At 44.0% G+C, this 23,088-nt stretch overlaps 1 protein-coding gene across 1 annotated transcript; it reads left to right on the top strand.

Annotated features, from left to right (window-relative positions):
• Window positions 1-492: 492 nt before the first annotated feature.
• Window positions 493-21,777, top strand: LOC138607148 (PH domain leucine-rich repeat protein phosphatase 1-like). The gene is made up of 17 exons (XM_069679716.1): window positions 493-2,333; window positions 7,514-7,710; window positions 8,161-8,286; window positions 8,454-8,602; window positions 11,669-11,815; window positions 12,359-12,586; window positions 12,895-13,097; window positions 13,182-13,242; window positions 13,328-13,423; window positions 15,030-15,185; window positions 15,327-15,527; window positions 17,117-17,279; window positions 17,859-17,989; window positions 18,100-18,216; window positions 19,108-19,302; window positions 19,391-19,628; window positions 19,967-21,777. Exons 1-17 carry the CDS (start codon window positions 743-745, stop codon window positions 21,131-21,133), a joined length of 5,166 nt encoding a protein of 1,721 aa, XP_069535817.1. The 5' UTR covers window positions 493-742; the 3' UTR covers window positions 21,134-21,777.
• Window positions 21,778-23,088: the final 1,311 nt, after the last annotated feature.

Here is a 23,088-nt window from a genome sequence, read left to right on the forward strand (position 1 = left end):
TATACGATTCATGGTGGGGCTACTAATGTGGTGTATAACAGTGAACAGTGAAAATAGACAGGGGCTGTATTTGAACTTATTTGCTATATTTGCTTTTTTAAACAAAATGACATGTACGAATAACCTCCCCACTCCGTTAATATGTGCACCGACCCTTAGGTTTTTATGTCATAAAATTGTCAAAACTTGTCCTTTGATGTTCCATTCACATGTTTTGTCAAACCAAAGGTCCCAACCCCCACCCTTACATTTGTCAAAATAGTCAACAACAAATAACACCAAATGATCACATGAATAAATCAAAAAGTGAATTCATTCCCCCTTCTAAAGTTGCGAAATTCCCACTTTTACATATCTTTCCAAATTCCGAGGTTTTGGTATCACTTGAAGGCGTCATAATTCATATCCAATGAGACCCCGCCCTGGCCACCGTGTACTGCTGACCGTCACTCTCATCTGTCTACACGGCAGCGGTCGCGCCTACTCGCGCTAGCTTCCATGGCGACCAACTAGAAGAGCATTTTCTCATGTCGACCAGCCGGTTAGCTCCTTTAAGCGAGCTAACGGGCATATTATGAAACGGGATAATGTAGCGGGATAACTCTTCGGACGAACCGCGCAGTATATTGGCATGCTAAGCTAGTAACTAGCCCGTCACCAGAGCGACGTAACGGCTGTAAGCTAGCGCAGAATAGCATTCACCTGCAGGCTGTTCTTGCTAACTAACTAGCTAGCTAACAGGATGGAAAGTGTGAAGGAAAACGGGTCTGGAGCGCTTTCAACTTCATCAACACCACTTGATTCCGGCGGTGACAGTGTTTCCTTGAAGCCAGGTGGATTAACACCGCTCTCTACGGGGAAAAGACCCTCAATCGGGGAGGATGAAGGCGGAGGAGCCGAGGCGAAACTCTTCGGGAAGGGACTCGCAGCCACCTCCCTTCTTCAGATTGCGATCAGGAACGGGATCTATCAAAACCAAGTTGCCAACGCGTTCGGCGGGGCGGCCAAAAACATAACCATGCCCGCCGTGAAAACAGCCAACATTTACAGCCTGACATCTGTTAACAGCAGCACTTCTGTCAACTCTTTGCTGAGCAAGAGGAGGCACAGACACAAGAGGAATCTATCTCTGGGGGCTCCGCCGACCAGCAGCTCGCCCGGCGTGTCTTCTGCAGAGGCGGCCAGTCCCGCTCCCTCTGCCTCGCCTCTGAGCACACTTAGCCTAGACAGGAGAACTTTTCTCCGGCAGAAGCAGTCCAAGCAACTCCAGGCCTCGGATAAGACATGGGTGAGGTCTGACCTCCGGCGGGGATGTATTCACGTCCACGACTGGTTAACGCCCTCCTACCCGCGGCCGGTGCTCTGCACGGTGGACACAACTGCACAGGAGGTGGCCTGTAAGCTGGAGGGGAGCAAAGCTGGAGCTGTGCTGAGAATTAACTACAAAACTGCTGCTTTAGTGGACTTGAATGATAACTGTAAAGATAGTAATGGGCAGGCTGATGAGATTGAAAGTCTGAGTGAGGATATCAAAAACTCCAAAGCAGAAGAGAATGATGACACAAAACAGTATTATGCTGATGCTAAAATGTCCTCTAACTTTTTGGACGATAAAACAGCCAGTAACTCCTCATCTGAGGTCTATCTAAATGACATTGGGATGGATTTGAGTCTGAGTGTGGCAGACTGTTATGGAGTCTACTCTGGTTCAGACATGGAGAACAGCACCTGTGAGGACTTCAGCCCAGGTGGACCCAGAAGCACAGAGCTCCGGGACTCGCTCAGCGAAGGGCTGGGTTTGGGTACAGACTCCTCAGCATTAAGCCCAAACTGTGACAGTGCCACAGAGGGACCCGACCCTTTTGAGAGCTCATCGGATGAGGTAGAGCTCACCTCCTCTCCAACCCATTCAACCTCTGCAGCGGACCAGCCCAACACAGACCCCAGCAGTGCTTCCAGCCAAGTCACAACCACACTGGATGACACCGAAGCTGCAGGAGCTGGTGATAAATCAGACACCCCCCAATTAATCAAACCTCCCTCCAAATGCCCCAGCAGTTCTCAGACTCGGCCCCTGACCAGCCAAGCATCTGTTCAACCTGACCCTGACCACTCCGGGGGGAGCAGAGGATGGCCCGAGCCCATCAATACCAGTCCAACCCCGGCTCTCTTCATCCAGCTGCACGGTGGAGCTGTGCGGCGGCTGGGAGATGATGAGAGGCCTCTGCAGATATTGAATGAGTACCTCACTAACCTGGGGTTTGAAGACCAGTGGAGGGTGCAGGGGGAGGGGATGAATCCAGAAATTGGCTGCCTCATACGCTTCTACTTTGGTGAGTGTCTAAGTACAAAACAATGCATTTATTTCTGATCATATGACCTGAAAAAATACGTTTTTATATCCTCACATACTGGAAACATTCACTGATATCAATTTATCATATTGTCATTGTCATATCGGCTGACCAATTTAACTGTCAGGCCTTAATTCTTTGCAGATCTGCAAGGATGTGGTGCATGTTAATGAGGAAATCCATTTTTAAACATTAATTTTACTAACATTGTTTTTCCAGTTTCACTGTACTTAAGCTGTTGGAGCGCCACCTGCTGCTTGTTACACCATGCCACTTTAGTTGTGCTGGGTCTGTGCTCACTCATTGTTCATCCATTCTCAGTGTACCGTGAGCGCTGTCATTGTGTTTGCTCAGTCGGACTGTTAAACAAGTGTGTTCAGTTGTCCTGGTGGGACAATACCCAGCCTGTAAACACACCCAACCCCTCTGTGTGCGGGCCTGTAGGGAGACACATCTGGAGGTAACAGGTTTGATCTTTCAGCACAACCATGGATTCTGTTTCTCTTCTTCTGGTGCTGTTGTTGTTGTTGTTGTTGTTATTGGTAAAGATCCTGTTTTGCTGACAAGCAGTATAAGAGGATGGAAAACCAGCCATGATCTCTTATGGGATTAACACAACTGGATATTGTTTTTGACCTTGTTTTACACCATCAGCAAAGGCCGTGGAGATGAAGAGTTGTTGTGTAATGACGGAGGAAGAAGCAGAAAAGCATTTTTACTAAATTGAAACACTGTAACTTTATTTGTGTCTTGTTAAGACCACGTTTTCCTGCTAACATTAGTTATTGTCGGTGAATTATCTAGTGATTATTTTCTGGATGATTTAGTTAGTTATATAAAATGTCGGAAAATTTAAAAAAAATATGAATAGTCTTTCCAAAAGCCAAAGATGACACATTAACAACCCAAGTATGTTCTGTTTACTGTCATAAAGGAGTAAAGAAACCAGAAAATGAGGACATTTAAGAAGATGGAATCAGACAATTTTGACATATTGTTTTAAAAAAATATTTTCAATCTGATAAATATATCGGAATAGTTGATTATTTTAATAGTCGACAACCAGTAGATTTATTGTTGCAGCTGTACTTTGTTATACACTGTTTAACATACTTTTACTACACGTACCACTAACTTTTTTGAGACATATTACAAAACAGGCTTTTTTCTACCCTGAAAATATTACACGGTGTTCTGGATAAAAATCCCTCCACTCGCCTTCACCTCCTCTCTTGGCTCCCACAGTGACATGACGGAAGAACAAAGCGTGGCAAAGTAACACACACAGCTATGAAAGGAAAGTGGAAGTTCTGTTGGCATGAGAGGGACAGTTGAAGAGAAGTTAATGTGATAAAGATAAAGATATTAATTGACTAACAAATTCGTGGTCTGGTGGTTTCCCCCAAATAGGTTGTTAGGCTCGGCTACAAGTATATTTTTAAGTAGGGTTGGCGGCCACATCAAGAGGGCTTCCGGCCTGAAACACTGATCTCATACCTGCTGTTTTCCTCTGGTGCAGTCACGTTTTCACAGTTGGTGGTGATGTATGTCTGTAAGGATGATAAACTTTAGATAATTGTTACTCGATCAAGCTGCAGAACAGTCAATCAATTTGAGCTTTAGCTTCTACTCTGGACATTAAAACGTTGCAGATCAAAGCCTTTGTTAATGAACAAGTCCTATCACCGTCACTTTTAAGAACTGGTCATTTTAAAACCATATCTTTAAACAGGATGAAATATTTTGAATTGGACGTCTAGACGCTAGAAGTTAAGAGAGAAACAAGCTGAGCTAATGTTAGCCGTAGCTCTGACCGAAAGCCCCATGGAAGAGCATTGAAGAAACAGATTTTTATGTTAAACTACTTCATTGTGGTTTTTACTGGTTATAATTAATGGTCTTAATGAGGAGACCTCTGCAGATGACTTGACTCCTAGTAGAAAAGAGTGAATGCTTAAGGAATAACCTAGAAACAAACTGAGCACAAAGAAACAAGGTGTGCTAATGTTAGCAGCAGCTCAGCTCGCAGCTCCTCTTGACTGACAGATTATATAACGGTTGTCTTCATCTATATTTAAATAATAAGGAATATAACCTTAAAACTTTGAAGACAACTTTATCAAAGGTTAATAAACTAAATTGTAAAGAAGTTAAACTAATGAACAGTCTGGTTGAAAGATTAATACACCTGAAAAAGTAAAACCATCCGTTCATTCAGAAAATAACGTTGCTCCTCGCTTCCCCATCTTCTCTGTGCGTGCAGTTTGAAATGTTTGCTTATGTTGATGTTCACATTTGAGCCCAAAGGAATTTGACTCAGCAAAATCCCTGTGGCACAATGCTCATAGCCAAGTATTCTCTTACTCTTTCACACACACTCATACACACACACACTCACTCTCTGTGCTGACAGTAAGAGAAAGTGACCTTAGTGGAACTCAGATTTCACCTCCTCAGTGTTTCGGATCTGCCCGAGACAGCGGCAGAACTGCAGTACCCAGAGGTCACTGCTTTACTTCACAAGGTTAAATACTCGCCAAACAAATGTGTCTGATACCTGTGACCAACAATCACTACATACCTGCATAAATACCTGCAGGTTGTGCTGTTTTATTCAGCTTAATAATGCTGCTTCTGATGAAGCAGAAATCCAAAGTAAAGCCTCAGGCAAATTCTTAAAGTAATAAGAAAGAGACGGATGAATGGATGCCAGAAACTTGGTTCACATGGGGACTCCGGGCTCGTCAGGCACAAGATGCACCAGAACAGTTCAATCGTAGCACGAACAGGAAATGGCTATTGGCTGCTTCATGAGAGACAGGATGTTCCCCATTCAGAGAGACAGACGGAAGGAAAGGGCATGTATGTGTTGTGTATATTAACACACTACATCTCACATGCAACGCCTTAGGAAGGGTGGACCCTCACAATACACAAATTCCACATTATTGTTTAGTTGAAATAAAGTTTGTTTGAAGGCATCAGATTGATCAGTACCACCAGCTGTATTGACTAAATTTGAATCATGGCACTTGATTGTGTTTATAACCACCAGCTCTAAGTTTAGCTTGAATTGTTCCCCTTCAGTGGCTTCAGTCATATCTTTGTTTGTGTGTGCTTACATCATCAGTGTCTGCACTCTCGGGACTCCCTGTTCCTGTTTGAACTGAGGGTACATACAGAGCTCAAAAAGGGGAGTTTTCATGTCGGCAGATCCTCCAGCTATGGAAAGCGCCGACATTAGGCATTGTAGACATCCAAAGTGTGGTCGTAATGACAATTTGTCCTGGAAACTGTCTTTCAATGTCTCTTTTTCTGTTTAAATTCAGTGTATTGGTAAATATTCTTTACTAAGACTTTCTTGTTAACTTTTTTTGACACTAGTGCTGAAACAAAACTTGCATTTTCCCAAAAACCTTGCTTTGATTAATGTAAGCGTAAAGACTGCCCCCTTAAAGTCAACGGTTTGATTAATCAGATGAATAAACCCAAAGTCAACTCGCAGTTTATCTAGTTTTTAGCTGTGTTATTGTACACAGAGCAATGCAGGAGCAACTGCAGGAAAGGTGTTCATCATTTACAAGGTGAGCTGCCGCTATCTTTAGCTTAAAGCTGCTGTGAGGAACTTTGGGTTTGTGTTGATTTTGGCGTCCCCTGTGGACTGAGCCGCACCTCTTATCTCTTTGCTGATTTTGCCTGTACATGCACCAGTGGTGGTTTTTAACAACTTTGTCTTGGAAGATGTAAACGAAGGCAGCAAGCAGTTAATTTTAATTTAGGCATTCAAAATAACTACATAGAAATAATCAATCTCGTCGCTGATGGTCTGGTTTGCTTCTGTAGGTCATATTACTCTATATCAGAATTAATTTCAGTCTGTTTCATAACCAGTGAAACACTCCTCACAGGAGCTTTGATTTGCTTTTAGTCAGGGATTCAGTCAGTGCTCATTGTGCAAGACTTTTAAGCGGGAGCCAAATTATCCGCAGAGGTCGCCTCCTGTCCGAAACAAACTGACCTGGTTGTAAAAACCAGTAAAACACTGAACAAAGCAGTTTCAAAATCGTCTGAAAGCTAAAGTCCATCTTTGGACGATAAAGATATAGTTAAAATTTTCAGTGATTGTATGTAGAGTAAGTACACACGCCTGATGAAGCAGGTGTGTGTCATACAGGAAAACATGACTCATGCTGAGTCATTTGTCAAACAGCTTCGTACAGTTTGACTGTTTTGTAATGACAATCCTTTTTTCTTTCAGTGAAAGAATCAAAAGATCTCAAATATTTAAATGTTTACCCAGCATAGACGGCTTTACGGCAAGTTTGTGATTCTGATTTAAACGTGGAACTAGCAGACCAAAGGAAAGCTAAACAAGACTCGTAATCTAACCAAGCATTCAGTGCCAGCTTTTTGTTCTGTGTAACTTTAAATAGTCAGTGCTGCGGACATATTTCGGTCCGTACCAAACACTTGTTGATGTTCAGTATCCAGCCCTGCTCAGAGGATGGTTAGTCCATGTGAAATCAAAGTGACGCTGTGTGTAAGTCACTGGAGGAGGCAGCAGTGAGGATCTAGGTGCTGGTGTTTAAAGACGTTACATAACAAGCTAATCTGATTTCAGGCCTCTCACTGGCTCAGACTCTGTGTGTGTGTGTGTGTGTGTGTGTGTGTGTGTGTGTGTGTGTGTGTGTGTGATCACCAGAACAGACAACGAAACACACAGACTGGAAAATACAGTGTCATAAGACAATACAAACATCAGGTTACAGCTGCTTTCACTGTGTTTAAACACGCAGGGTTATGTGGAGGAACTCAATGCCTGCTGTGTCTGGCCCGTCCCACGCGTGGTCCTGTGGCTATAACTGAACTGTGGCGGCTTTTTGTGCCAGCAAGGGGTTAATGTAACATCATGGTTGAGTGACTGCTCACTCTCGCAGCCCACAGGCTATTAGCTTCAATTCACTTACATAACCGCACAGCTCTCTGTCACTCTCACTGTCTGAAAGAGAACCCCAGCGTGAGAGAGTTGATTCACAAATCCCAGACATCTAAAAATAACATGCTCCGTTGTGTAAAAGAGCCATTATGAAAAATATAATCTGTGTGCATAATGATCATAAACAGGCTCATCTAACAAGGTTCTTCCTCTCTCTGTCCAGGTAAGCCTCGAAGCGTGGGTGGCTCTGAGCGCGTGCAGCTTTCCGGGGTGTTCAACGTCCGGAAAGGGAAGCTGGCGCTGCCGGTGAACCGCTGGTCAAAGCGTCAGGTCACTCTGAGTGGAACCTGCCTCATTGTCTCGTCCGTGAAACACGCCCACACCGGCAAAATGCACATCCTCCCACTCATCGGAGGAAAGGTATAAACCACTTGGTGTTCCTCCATTCTGTTTAGAGCAGTGGTACAAATGAAGGTGTCTGCATCGCTGTTTTCAAAAGTCTCTGATTTGCCCAAACACACTAAACACTTCGCAGATAGTTGAAAAGAAAAAGGGGACTGCAGTGTTTTCAAAGGTTTCTTTTTAAAGGTCTCTTAAACTTGGGAATAGAGTGGACACTAGGCAAAAATTTTGTGTTTTATAAAATGAGAATGATTAGTGTTGACGTGGCCTCAGAGTAAAGACAAAGATCCTGGAGGTCTCTGCTACTGGCAAAGAAATAGTTCATGCATGCAGGATGAAAAAGGATACTTTTGGACAAACTGTCAGAGAGATGTTATTGAAATCTCAGTCATTAAGTGGGCTCCACATACGTTTAAGATTTGTTTAAAGAAAAGATGTAAGGAAAGTAAAATATGTCATCTGGTGCAGGTGGAGGAAGTAAAGAGACACAGCCACTGTCTGGCGTTCAGCTCAGCTGGTCCTCAGAGTCAGACCTACTACATCAGCTACGACTCATACACAGAGCACCTGCGCTGGCACAGGACCGCCTCAAAGGTAATTTAAGTCTTCAATGTGTGTATTTGTGTCCATAATATTTGTATTGTGACATTCATATAAGAATGCCTCATCATGATTAGGATAGCAGTGTTTAACACATCTTTACTCTCGTGGACTTGTCGTTGCTCACATTGCCGTCCTGTCCACCTCTCCCTGTCTGTCAGATCGCGTCCCAGAGGGTGAACTCAGTCGACCTGTCGTGCTGCAGCCTGGAGGAGCTGCCCGCTCAGCTCTTTTACAGCCAGGACCTTACACACCTCAATCTCAAAAACAACTTCATGACCCTACACAAAGGTGTTCCAGCACTCACCAGGTGAGTAATATCCAGTGTGATTAAGAACAAGGCCACAGGAGGAGATGACTTTTTTCCTCTTTGTTATCCTCTGTATTTTGGATGTAAAACATCCCCCTCTGTGGTTTTCACTGTCTTGGGGAGCTACCATATGGTGTAAAGCGGAAGCAGCTTAGATCAAATTGCAGATGACGTGTGTGTGGGTGGCTCCGTGGTTTTGATGATTAAATGAGAGCTGCACTGGTGCTGACAGATTTAACATGCAGCTACCCGACTTCTGGGGCAGAAAGGTTTGTTCTCGTTTCCCAGATCAGCTTGTCCGCACTGCTTACTGACGTCACAGTCTTATGTAGCGACTTCATTTTTATTGTAAGAGATTATGTGTGGGTCACTTCCATTTATCTGCTTCGGTACAATTGCCCCATCATGATACTTAAGGAAAAGACAGAGCATCAAATGTCAAATGCTTACAGGGGTAAAATCTGAAACGACACGTAGCCACAATCACAAGAGCATGAGGCTGGAAAAAATATGTGTCATGAGGGTGACCATCTGCTCTAAGAATGCACACGCTTCCTTCTGACCTTTGATGTTGAGTGCATGCATAATGAAGGTAGCAAGCTAACTATTGTACCTGATAATCAGCTACTACAAAACAAGATCATTTAATTGCTCTAGCAACATGCCAGGCTGTTGTTTTAAAGGCAGCTGGCTAACACAGTGGTACAGTTGGTTAAATGTATACTGAATGCTGCTGTGGAGTTTTTTTCTATTGAGAACAATTTTTTTAATTTGCATTTATATGAAAGATTTAGATGTGATAATGAATGCTTTGAGAGTCTGGAGATTTTAGGTTAATCTTAAGAGTTTTTACAGCTCATAAGGGTAAATTTAATGCCCTTTTCATGCCCAGTGAGTGTTTTTGTTTTTAACATAGACTCTATATAAGAAGTAGCCACCGTGACATAACATATTGGTTATCGAATCCACCTTTTAAATCCTCACGTTCGGCATTTGGGCGTCGCAATCTTGGTATTTTGGAACAAGAAGTTACAATATTTGTGCGACGTTGTGGAGATGCATCACAGGCTGATGTTGTAGTGACTTGTCAATCATAGGTAATTAAAGCATACCCTGCTGATTGAGACCATGAACTCATTAGGAGAATGTTTACTAAGTAGGTAAGTAGGGTGATTTTACTTGCTGGATTTTATACAATCAGACATCTTTTTGGAACCAATGAAGTAGCCCCCTGCTGGGCGTAAGAAAGAATGCAGGTTAAGATACTTATGCACTGAAATGTTACCATTACGTTACCACTGGTTACCGTTGCACTAGCATGCTAACTGCCAGCTAGCTTTGGGCTAGCATGCTAACCGCTGGTTACCGTTGCGCTAGCATGCTAACTGCCGGTTAGCTCGTCCTACCCGGTTTGAGGCACCTACCTGTCCAACAGAAAGAAGGCCAACGCTGCATCGCTCTTTCGCCATGTTCACAGGTCTGAATGGGGCCCAGTTGCTAATTTGAACCACTCCCAAACTCACCTATACGCTGTGATTGGCTCAGGGAACCACAACAGCGCCCCTCCTGAAAACGCCTGTGCAACGTAAAACAACAGAATAGATGCAGAGGGAAGGAAAATCTAGGAAAATCCTACTTATTATACCTTTAAGTGTGGACTTCTGATCCATTTATGAAATATATACTGGTGTGGGTCTCCGTCCATTTAGGCTTTTTTGTAGACACTTATTGTCCAGAGAACATAATGTTGAAGCCTGGCACTAACTTGATGGAATGAAGTCATTCATACAAAACATACACAGCCATTGTTCCTCCGTAAACACACACTTCCCAGCCGGTGCTTTGAGGAATGTGTTTTCCGTCTTGTTCCTGTGACTTTCCCTCGGAAGGACGTGGGTCTGGCTCAGCCTCTCACCCTGAACCCTCTGTGAACTGGATTATGTTAGGAACGCAAGGGAAGACACGCACACACTCACACACACAAGCACACACACTCCTACCTGAACCACATGCTCTATTATTGTGAAAACTTTTAGTTGTGTAAACATTTAGTTTTAAATAGCATGTGTAGTCGTGGTGTTATGGTGCTGTGTCCTTCAGACCATGTGTCGGCTTCCTCTGCTCTATTTTCTCCATGTTTATTACACAGGTGTTACATAACTAAAAATCGCACGAACATACCTCTGTCTGTCTGTCTGTCAGGCCCTTTCCTCTGAACATGCTATCTCAAAAACATCTGGAGGCAGTACTTTAAACTTGGCACAAACATGACATAAAATAAAAATCCTGAGGTGATGACATTTTTCCCCTAAAAGGTGAAAGGTCAACTTCACTGTGACCTCATAATTTCCCAGGAAACAAAAACACTACGGCTATTATTCCTGTTCCATTCTTGTGAACACAGTTTTTTGAGGAATATCACTTGGATACAAGAAAGAGCTCATTAGATTTTGGTAGGCAAAGTTCAAAGGTCACTATGACCTCACATCTGACCCCTTCTCCTGAATCAGCAACTTCATCCCCTCAGCAGCGCCGGAGGAATTTCATAACATCTGGTTTATTGTACGTCCTAGAACAAAGCCATCTGTGATCGATTCATGGACAATCTCCCCTCTCCTCGTCATGAACCTGTCCACTCTGCTTTACAGATAGAAAAATCATCCTACTTTCTCTCACAGAGACACACAGAGAGATGTTCTCTGGTGTATGTGTCCTTCTCCTGTAAATAATTATAGTGCTAACTCCTCAGTTTAAGGTCTACTAATAGTTGTTTTGTTTTTTGTGGTTAATTATTCTATCAAATATTGTTATCATACAAATATATCCTCCATCCCGGCCATGGTTAGACTGTTATTCTGTGGGAAACATTTCTGAATGTGAACTGCAAGGTAGTTATTTGAGTTTTTAAAGTGTGAGATCAGAAGATTGGCAAAGTCTGATCAGATCTGAGAGATTAATATCTTTGTCCCTCTGTGTCTTTTCTTCCTGTCTCTCTCTCTCTCTCTCTCTCTCTCTCTCTCTCTCTCTCTCTATTTTCCCTCCATGTCTCTCTCTCTAACTCTCTAGGTTTTGTAAACTGAGAAGCCTAAGTCTGTCAAATAACGCTCTGTCAGAGTTTCCTCTGGCCTTGTGTGACATCTCCTCGCTAACGGAGCTCAACCTGTCTGGAAACCGTCTCTCGTCTCTGCCCGCAGACGTCGGATCCATGCACAAGTAAGTGGGCCGACAGAAAATAACCACCTCTCTGTGCTGCTGCTATTAATGATAACAGTGATGATAATTAGCCTGGTATTATCCCCAGGAGCAGGATGTCTCCTCAGTGACCTCCTGCACTTTGCTGACAGAGACATCACACAGGAGTTGTTGTCATTGTGGTTCTCTCAGTGCAGATTAATTTCTCTCTGTATAAAGTGGACAGCTGGCTGTGCACCAGACTCCTGTCCTGACGGTGCAGAGGGTTTGTTCAGGTGAACAGAGTGCAGAGTCACGCTGCTGCTGCATCTGCATGAAAGGGAATTTGGGGACAAGCTCTCAGCTACCGTGTCCACCTGCAAAAGCGTGTCTGCATACTTTCTCTTGCATGTACAGTATTGTGTGTTTTATGTTGGTTAATTAACTGCGTATGGAAATAAATCTAGTTTCAGTTAAAAGGGTTTGAAAGTTGGAACTTAAATTTGATTTCTCTAAACTTGTTGTCCGAGGACATATAAACTGTAGAAGGAGACTATATAACTACAACCCCTTCTTTGTCTGCAGCTTACAGACTCTCCTCCTGGACGGGAACTTTCTGACGTCTCTGCCCGTAGAGCTCGGCTCTCTGGATGGCCTGACCTACCTCGGCTTGTCCTTCAACTGCTTCTGCTGCGTCCCCCCCATCCTGGAGAAGCTTAAAGGCATGGAGAGGCTCTGTTTGGCAGGGAACCATCTCTCTGTCCTGGATATGGCGGGACTGCAGTGGCTGCCTGCTCGCCACATAGATCTCAGGTAAACATATCCACAACGGGCTCTGACATTTTTAGAATCTCATCTGAAATCTAAGACTTCCTAAGATGCTGCAGGAAAAATGTGCTCTGCATTCCCGCATTCCTGCTGGTTTTGGCCTTTTTTGTCTACCATGGGATAATTTGAGTTCAATAGACGTCTTTTATTTTTTCAGCCAGAACAGTAAGGTATCCAATTAGAGCCAAAATGAAGCAAAAGTAAATAATTTCAAAGTGAATCAACAGAGAATCACCAGCTATTTTATCCTCTTTTAACCCTCTGTCCTTATGTTCATGTTCTCTCTTCAACAGGCTGAACCGGCTTCAAAGCCTGACAGTGGGGGACTCTGAACAGCTGGTCCACATTGTACATCTGGACCTGAGGGACACTGGTCTGCAAGAGCTGGATGTCCGGCCTCTCTGCAGGCTGGAGCTCCTCCGCTGTGACAGAAACAGCCTCTCCCTCCTCAGAGTCGGTGGCCACGCCCTCAAGAGCCTGCACGCTGCGCACAACGGTACTAACATGCAAAATAGAAGTGAAACAGATATTCTTAGATGCCTTATATGTTATAACAGAATTATGCATGTTGTGTTTGCAGAGCTGAAGCTGTTGGAGGTGCAGCCGGTGCCTGAGAATCTGACTGTTCTGGATTTGTCCTGGTATGAATACTTGACTTTCCCCTGCACTGTGTGGAAAACTAGGCAATGTGCTAATTCTTTGCTAATTGTCTCTGTTTTATCACAGGAACAAGCTGGCATGTGTCCCTGACTGGGTTTGTGAGAGCAGCAGATTGGAGGTGTTGGACATCAACCATAATTCTGTCACAGATCTTCCCGTACAGTGAGCATCAAACAAACACGTGCAGCATGGACACCTTTTAAAAAATGATCTGCGTACAAAGAGGTTTTTAACATGCTGAAGGAAAGGTGCTGCTCGGATGTACACGTTTATAAGAATGCAATGGTTCCTACAGCACATGATAACAGATTCATTTGGGGTATAACTTGTAACATTTCTGCTTTGAAATGTCTAAAAATAACAAAATCTGAGATACAGCTCCAGAAAAAAATGAAGAGACCACTGCAATTTGCATTATTTGCAGAGAATGACGACAAAAAAAAGATGTTTTCCAGAGCTCGAATAATGCAAAGAAAACAAGTTCATGTTTAAACAACAAAACACTAATGTTTTAACTCAGGAAGTGTTCAGAGATCAATATTTGGTGGAATAACCTGGTGTTTAGTTGCAGCTGTCATGCCTCTCTGCATGCTCTCCTCCAGTCTGTCACAGTGCTGTTGGGTGACGTTAGGCCGCTCTTGGAGCAGCTCGGCTTTGTTCAATGGCCTGTCACCATCCATCTTCCTCTTGATCACATTCAGTGGTTTTCAATGGGGGTCACATCTGGATTGGGCGGCCATGACATGTAGAGAGAGATGCTGATTTAAGGAACATTTGCAGTGGTCTCTTAAATACTTCCGAGGCTGCCGGCTTGATAACTTACAACCACTGTGCAGTGCATGTTTATTTGGTCTCCTGTCTTCAGGGTAAACATGAGATGACACATAAGAGAGTGAGGAAAGACTGTTCAGTGTTTACTTTAGCTAATGTTTCTTGGGGCTGTTTCACCAGACTGACATGACTAACCGAAAATAAACATGACTTAAAGTATGACACTCAAAACATTAACTAAGCCATCAATGACAATAGTGGTTGTTTAACAATGAAGAAGACAACTCCCACGATCCATCGCAACAACACTATATAATCAAACTGTGTCTTTTGTTATAATGTTGATTGAGAGACCCCTAGTGGCAGAAACTACAAAATGTGTGTTTAATAGCAAACGCAAAGCTGGCGAGCAGACGCACCGAGCTTGAGAACGGTGTTCCTTCCCCAGGTAATATTACTCCTGTGTGAGTAGGACTTAAGTTGGTGCAACTTGAAATTGAAAAATATAGATTAAAGAAGATGCCTTTAATAAATGTTTATAAATTATAACTGTGAAGGTTATAATGTCCACTCAGTTTCTAGAGGCTCTATAATTTCAGTCTGTTGTTTACAGTACACTGCAAATACTGTGCACACATACACAGGAGGGTAATGGTGCTGATAAATGTTTAAACTATTATTATTCATATTGCATAAGGCTGCTTGGGTACCTGTAGCAACACGCCCACACAGATGCAGTACTGCATTCAGTCTGTGTACAGAGTTTGGCAGCATTTAACAAAACGTGCTGTATGTCCGACATGCACAATTTGATTTATGAAGTCATTTCATTCTAAACCGTCAGAAGTTTATTCATCATTATTATGCACCACTGTGGAAAATGAGGTCACTGTAACATAGAGGTACATAAGGTACTGTTCTGTGTCCTCATCAGGGTAAAACAGCGTTACAGTAAACACAGAGAGACTGAGCTGGCTGTGTTGTTTGTGTGTTGTAGGCTGCTGTCCAGCGGGAGCCTCCGAAAACTGCTCGCGGGCTGGAACGAAGTGTGTCGGCTGACTGAGAGGCTGGAGAGGTCTCTGCTCGAGGTCCTGGACCTCCAACACAACCACCTGACCGAGCTCCCACACAACCTGTTCATCAAAGCACAGAGGTGCGCACAATATCAGACTATTCCCTCCATATTAGTTCTTTCTTTCCATCTATTTCTGCTCTTACATTCTGTCAGTTTATTTTCTCTGAAGTCGTTTCTTCAAGTGCTAAGTTTGTGTCCTCTGTTGGGATTTCATGGCAGCTTGAGGTATCTAAATGTGTCAGCCAATAAGCTGGAGAACCTCCCTGCAGCCAGCCTATCAGACGACAGCTTCAGTAGCCTGGAGGAGCTCTATGTGACCAACAACAGCCTGACTGACAAGTGTGTCCCTCTGCTGACCGGACATGGACACCTCAGGGTGCTTCACCTCGCCTACAACCAGCTCCAGACCTTCACTGCCAGGTGAAATAGAGCACTGAACATGAACTGAGCCTGCAAAAGAGTAAATCATTGTATAACATTTAAAGACGAGCCCTATATTGATGTATTAAGGAGTCTTAATGACTAATAGTTCTAAAAGAATTGCCAAAATTGAATGATTCAACCGGCAGCTGGGAAAAAGGCTGTAAGGGCTGCCTCGTATTGACTGCGGGTAACTCTGCCTGATCAAAGTACGTTCCCTTAATGTGCTTGTTATTGTCACTGACAGGCTCCAATTGTTATTCTAACTGTCTGACAACATTACAGAAAGGATCCCTACAGAGCGATAGAGACCTTTTTGTAGTAAGAAAACCAGAGACAGCTGTTACAATTCTCTCACTTCAAAGCCACCAGACTCCATTGACAAAAACAGGTATTTTAGCCAGCAGAACACAGGAGCAGCTGCTTCACCGCTCCCTCGATTATTTTCGTTAAGTGACACAATAAAACAAACAAACATTTGAGTCTGGTGGCTTTAAAGAGAGCACTGTGACAGCTGTTTCTGTCTGTCTTACCTTGTCATTACAGTTCAGCTGCTGGCTTAAACAATCTACTGGAGCAATTCTAAAACTTTCTCTACCGATGTCTTATTAAGGGTCCAGCTTTAAAAACGCTGGAATTCTCCTTCAGTTGTCAAACTTTCAGTATACTAATGAAATGTGCTGCGTTCAAGGACAAATTAAAATTGGAAACTGACACAGAAAGGCCCTCTGAGGCTTTTTAGTTGGGTAAATGAAGTGTCAGGTTCCCAAAACACACTGAGGTTGAGATCTGAAGCAACACTATCACCCAGTTCTGTTCACCTACAGCCCCGTTCCTGCTGGTCCAAAAACCCACTTACACCCGCTAACACCCGGCTTTTTTTGCTTAGTGGGAAAGGTTACAATCGGCATTCAGACCCGGGTCAAACGACTGTGCAGTAGACCCGGGTTATTATCGCCTCGGCTCCGATCGGCATTGATCAACACGCTAATCTCCGCCCCCTTTCCAGCGCGATGCTATGCTCTGTCAGTAACTTCTGCGACTCCTCGTCATCTCAGCTACAAATTCCGCCCGTCTCCGTCCGAGCATCGCGCGAACATCGTTCCAAATGTGTTGGTGCGGAGTTTGATAGATAGAGCGAATGAGTAATGGATACAATAAAGACCTAACCACCGTAACATCTTCACTGTTAACTAACCCTGTTTCGGGGAGCGTTTGTGACATCAGACGGTGACGCTGCAGAAAAGAGACTGAAAGGAGGATACTTCACTGGCAATGGGAAAAGAGACAAGAGATTTATTAGCGGGTCTTCCCAGGTCTGAAAAACCAAATGTCAACGCACTAATTTTAGTTGGAAAGGGTATAATTGTAGGCTTATAGGCCAACCAAAGCTTTGGTTAACTCTCATTCCTTTGTTTTTATAAGTTGTTCTAACTCGAACATGGCACATTGTCACGCAGTCTAAAATCCCAGCCCTGCTTCAGAATCAGGTTAAGGTCTTAAGAGAGATGAGTTTGACAAATGTGCTTCCCATAAATAGAGTTTGCAGGGCCGGCGCTCTGATTTAACTATATCTCTACCTCCTGCAGTAAACTGGCACGACTGGAGCAGCTGGAGGAGCTGGACCTGAGCGGCAACCGACTGAGGGCCGTGCCCACCACCATCCTCAGCTGTCAGCGCATGCACACGCTCTCCGCCCACTCCAACTGCATCAACGCCTTCCCCGAGGTTCTCCAGCTGCCTGAGATCAAGGTAAGTCAGTCGACACACTTTTATTCGTTTATCACACGCACTCTTGTCCAGCAGATCAGTGCAAGCTTGGTCAGTTGAAGGATAAAAATAATCATTCTACTCTGATGGCAGAAAACGTGCTCCTCCTGTCCCTGTTTTATCTCTCTGTCTATCCATGTACCTCTGTGGTCATCTTTATTGGGCTGGGCCAGATCAGGAAATCCTTTGTAATCTCCTCATAGCTCCCTAATCTCTGCTTTTCTCTGAACCCAAATGACGGTCCAATTCTCCTGTCAGTGCAGTTTTTTCTTTTTAAAAAGGGGTGGTTAAAATAATACCTTCTTTCCTGAATGAGTCTGAATTTTGAAAAGCTTAATGAATAAAACAAAAACACTTGAGATGTAGTGAGTTGAGGGTACATTTATCTAAGTGTGTCACAAAGTAAAAACTGAGTTAAATCAAGATCCATCTTTCGTCGCCTTTGTTGCAGCGCCCTAAACGGAAATCAATTTATAAACCAAAGTACCCAGAGACTCTCTCTCCTGTGAACTGACATCTTTCTTTCCGTCTCTCTCTGTCTCTGCGTTTTTTCTTTCTCAGTGTGTCGACTTGAGCTGCAACGAGCTGACTGAGGTCACTCTGCCTGAGACTCTTCCGCCAAAGCTCCAGGAGCTGGACCTCACAGGAAACCCTCGCCTCAACCTGGACCACAAGAGCCTGGAGCTTCTAAAGTACGAACATGAAACAGAGAGCAGTAGTGATGACAAACAGGAAATATAAGACCATGAAACCAACCGACTGACCTCTTTTTCTTTTCTTTCTTTTTTCCCTTTCTCTGCAGTAATATCAAATGCTTCAGGGTGGATCCGTCACCTTCAGCTCCGTGTGTGAGTGAGAGCCACGGGGCCCCTGCAGTCTGGAGCCACGGCTACACTGAGGCCTCCGGAGTCAAGAACAAGTCAGTCCCCTCTCTCTATGTGTTTGTGTTTATGTACTCCACAACATCTTTTACTGATTAATCTAACTCTAAAATAAGTTACCTTCCTAACTTCCTGGTGTTGCAGTTTAATAGTAAAAGGTAGAAGTTCTTTGTTTTTCTGCCTCTTCCCAGAATCATTCGTGGCTGGAGGAGTTTTGTTTTTGGGTTGTCCTTCTGTCACATTCTTGTAAACACAATATCACAGAATCGCCCGGCAGGGCGTTCTTCAAATTGACAATCACATGCTCTGCAGAGAAACACAGAGAGATCATTTAGTTTGTTTGTGTTGTTGTGTGACTTTGGTGTTTTAATTGTTTAGATCAGATTCAACACAACATTTTTGTATCACTCAATAACACAAACTAACCAACCAATCGAGGCAGCAGTGGACCAGCAACTCAAAATTATATTTTTTGTCAATGGAGTTTGGTGGATTTGACGTGGGCGGTGTAACATCTGTTCCTGGTTTAAAAGAAAAAGGATCTAACCCTTTAACAAAAGCTCCGTCTCTGTGGGGATCCTTCCCTGTTTAGTGTTTGTGCATCTGTGCCTTGTGGAGAAACACAGCTGCTGCAGATGACAAGAAATACTGCAGTGCAGTGTTACTTGCAGTACAATAAAATACATGATAAGGAATTATTTAGAAAGATAAACCAATCAGACAAATATATGTAACCCTAATTCAAGGAGATAAGATGAGAATCCTTTATTGATCCCCAGGGGGACATTCGGGGAAGATATAATCTCAAAGATCTCAGTTCCGTTCTCTTTGGCGGCACCTTATGGAGGGGCAGCTGGAGACGAAGGCAGAGATGTTCCTCCTGTGTCTTTAGACAGAATTATAACCTGTTGATCTCTCACTGTTCTCAGGCTGTGTGTGGCTGCTCTGGCCCTGGACAGCTTCTGTGGGATTCGTGAAGCTCTTTACGGAGTTTTCGACGGAGACAGAAACGTGGAGGTGCCTTACCTGCTGCAATGCACCATGGGAGATGTGCTGGCAGAGGAGCTTCACAGGGGCCAGAGGCAGGAAGATTACATGACCAACACTTTCCTCACCATGCAAAGGTAAACACACGCAATGCCTCTGCAGCTCATTGCAGTGACTGTCATCAGACACCCTACTGAACTCTGTTTGTCTGTCGCTCTCCTGCAGGAAGCTGGGCACAGCAGGCCAGCGGATGGGCGGCTCAGCAGCTTTATGTCACATCAGACACGACCCGGTGGCTCCCGGCGAGCACGGCGGCTGCTTCACCCTGAAGGCCGCCAATGTGGGCAGGTGCCAAGCTGTTTTGTGCCGTGACGGCAAAGCAGTGCAGCTCTCCACCACACACACAGTCAAAGAGGAAGCAGAGTACCAGAGGGTCCGACAGCACAACGCCATCATCACTGAGGTAAGGACAAACTCTGTCCACCTTGTGTTCTGTGCTGCTGAGGGTTCATTTTTGTTAGTTCATCAATGTCTATTCAATATGGTAATGAATTAAGTGTGAACTAGGGTCATTTCTACTAGACTTGCAAACAAACAGTTTCCTTTTGCCAAGAGTTGAGTCTCCCCCTGTTGGCCATTAGAAAGAATGCAGGTATGACTGGAACCAGGGAATATTTGGGGGTTTTGCTGAACTGTTGCTAAATATTCTGTCAGTGAGCTAACTGTTGTCATGAGTTACAGCCTTTGTTTGTTCTGAAGGTTTGTTATGAAAAAGAAAATCTTCCTCCTCCTCCTCTGCAGGATAACAAAGTCAGCGGTGTGACCGACTCCACCAGGATCATGGGTTACTCCTTCCTGTGCCCATCTGTGACCCCCAGACCCCACGTCTTCACGGCAACCCTTACCCCGCAAGATGAGTTCTTTGTCTTGGGCAGCCGGGGATTATGGGACATGTTGTCTCCCAGCGAGGCGGTAGAGGCAGTCAGGAATGTTCCAGACGCTCTGGCTGCTGCTAAGAAGCTGGTGACTCTGGCTCAGAGCTACGGCTGCTCTGACAGCCTCAGCGCTGTGGTAGTCCAGCTCAGTATCACAGAAGACTGCTGCTGTTTCTGTGAGCCGCCTCCTCCACCCCCCAGCCCCGGCCCGGGCGCACATACCAGTACACACCCTTACTCAGCCAGCGGTGACGGAGGCATACCGCTGCCACCGGCCTCCTCGGGAACAGTGAGCGAGCTGAGCAGTGAGTTCAGCACATCAGAGATGAGCAGCGAGGTGGGATCCACGGCGTCCTCAGAGGAACCGCCGCCTCAGACCGAGCCCCTGTCATCCCACCTGAACCTGCCAGGGGGGCGAGTGGGCATGCGGAGGCCCGCTTGTGGAGGTGGGAACTTCCAGAGACAGTTCTCTGGAGCTCTGTCTGACAACGGGGTGGACAGTGAGGACGAAGAGCCCATAGCCGGCGTCTTCTCTAATGGCAGCCGCGTAGAGGTGGAGGCTGACGTCCACTGTCTGCACCGCCATGACCCCCTAGCACCACAAACACACACTCAGCCACGCACACACATCCCTCCTCCTGCTGCTGCCTCGCATCATGAGCCTTCGCCTCTGCCTTTCACCTCCCCCTCTCCCTCCCCCGTTCCTCCCTCCTCCCCCTGCCTCAGCAGAGAGGCTCTGTCGGTGACTCTGGGCCGCAGGGCTCGAGCTAATGGCTCCGTTGCCTGCCAAGCGAGGAACCAAGACCTCATAGAGGAGGCGGCTGATGCCCCCGTCAGGAAACAGGGGGGCTACTTCAATGCTCCTGCCCAGCCGGACCCCGATGACCAGCTCATCATCCCGCCAGAGCTGGAGGAGGAAGTCCGGCAGATCATCCAGCAGCAGCAGCTGCAGCAGCAAGAACAGATGCAGACACACAACCAGCAAGCACACGGCTACCAGAAACCTGCAGACTACTTCGTCACACCGCTCTAAAGTCTGCCTCCACCTCCCCACTACAACAGCTCCTCATCCAGGAATCAGATTTCAGTGATTTCCAGGGTTGAGGAACTGTGAAATAAGGACTGTTACGTTGAACCGCTCCCTCCAAAAACCTCAGAGTATTCTGAACATGCTTCTGGACCAGAGACTGTTTGTTATTTCCTTTATTTTCTACTGTTCACTCGATGCCCCTTGAAACGCAATGCAATTTTTATAACACTTTATGTTGATCTTCACATGTATCGGATTTTTACCATATCTTTAATTTGGAGAAGCACTTTGAATGCTTTTATTAGACTTCTGAGATTAATTTTATGTTGGAAGGTACTTTGAGATATTCTGTTTTTGTGTTGTAGCAGAAGTTTGTGGCGGCTGACGGCCTTACAGTTGTCGGAGTTAGTAAAACTGTTACACTAACTCCTAGGAGTTTAATACTTTAAAGTGACCTAGTCACTGAAGCGTACTAATGTTCTCTGAGAGAAAAGACGATTATTTCAAAAGGCTGATATTCCAGGTTTGTGTTCTCGGGGGTGTAGAGTTCAGAGTGGTGCTGCAGTGGTGAATAAATGCTGAATGGTCGGGGGGGTCATAACCAGCTCAATGAATGTTCTCAGAACAGTGTTACAGACTTCGCACAAGAGAGCTACTTTTGCTATATAATAAATGAAAGTTTTCAGATAAGCACATGTTGACTTTTTCTTCTAGTGGTGGATTTTTACACTGAAACAACAACACATTACAAAACGGTACATTCTCTCACCTCTTGGTTGTGAACGATGCAGTTCTCTCAGGTGGTCAGTGCCATTTAGTTTGTCGCTCATGAAATTTCAGACTAAACTGGCTTTTTTTTTTACTGCTTTCAGTCCAATAATACAAAAATAAATAAAAAACACTAAAAAAGTGCCAACTAAATAATATGTTAGATACTTTTATTTAAATGTTAATATTAAAAAATCAGTCTACATAAACTGGTTTATTCTGCCTGTTGGGCCTGTGCTTATAAACCGCCTTAAGTCGTATTCTTATTTAAATGATAACATAATTTACACTCTAATAGTTTTATGAAAGATAATTATTAAATTGCGTTTAGAGTCTATAGTTTTTTCCAATGCTCAGTCGACAGTATATTAAGTAGGTTACTTATTACGCTCCATTGCTGGCTGCTGTTACGAAGCAGCTGACAGCTGCGTAACTCACTCAAAATACAATATATTGAAAATAGTTAATCATATGATTTGTCAGAAATTAATTATTACCTGTAATTTAATATTTCCTGCATGAAGCGGCTAAAGCTGTGTGATTCATCAATAGGAGAAAATGAAACGTTTAAATAATTTTAAGAAAACATTTTCTGATTCCAGCTCCTAAAATGTAATTATTCACTGCTACATTCAAATTTTATATCACTGTTAATTGTATCTTTTTGGGAATTTGGACTTGTTCAGACACAAAACTTGAGGCAGATTATGATTATTGAATAATAAAGAAATAATGGTTTGTCTATGACAGAAAATAAGTATCTTCATGATTTCTCTGCCTATCATATGCTCAGTTTTCTGATTGTTTGATATATAAATTATTCAAACGTACTAAGTCGCTTCTTAAAACCTCGAGTGATGCCTTCAGATAGCGTTTGGTGTCCGAGCGTAAATAAGACAAAATAAAAGTAACAAATCACAGAATAACAGAACATTGTGCTTTGTATAATTATTAAGAGAAGTGTCCTTAAACTCATATATCAACTGATCGTTTCAGCTCTAGGACAGCAGATGATGAAAACATTACTTGTAGCCCTTTTTCATGCAGCTCATTTTATGAAGTATTATAGATATTTATCAAACTAAACCCTAATGTGACATCAGTGCACAACATGACCTCTGCCTTTCTCTCTGCTTCTGTCACATTATCTTGTTTGTGCCGCTGTGACACAATCGCTCCTTTGTGTTGTC

The sequence above is a fragment of the Semicossyphus pulcher genome, unplaced genomic scaffold, assembly GCF_022749685.1.
Source record: "Semicossyphus pulcher isolate SPU_LCO1_2020_fin unplaced genomic scaffold, fSemPul1.0.p SCAF_4, whole genome shotgun sequence".
NCBI lineage: Eukaryota > Metazoa > Chordata > Actinopteri > Labriformes > Labridae > Semicossyphus > Semicossyphus pulcher.

Coding starts and splice junctions, on each gene's coding strand:
- LOC138607148 (XM_069679716.1), top strand. CDS start 743: ATGGAAAGTGTGAAGGAAAACGGGTCTGGAGCGCTTTCAACTTCATCA. Junction 7,711..8,160: donor TCCCACTCATCGGAGGAAAG/GTATAAACCACT, acceptor CATCTGGTGCAG/GTGGAGGAAGTAAAGAGACA. Junction 8,603..11,668: donor GGTGTTCCAGCACTCACCAG/GTGAGTAATATC, acceptor CTAACTCTCTAG/GTTTTGTAAACTGAGAAGCC.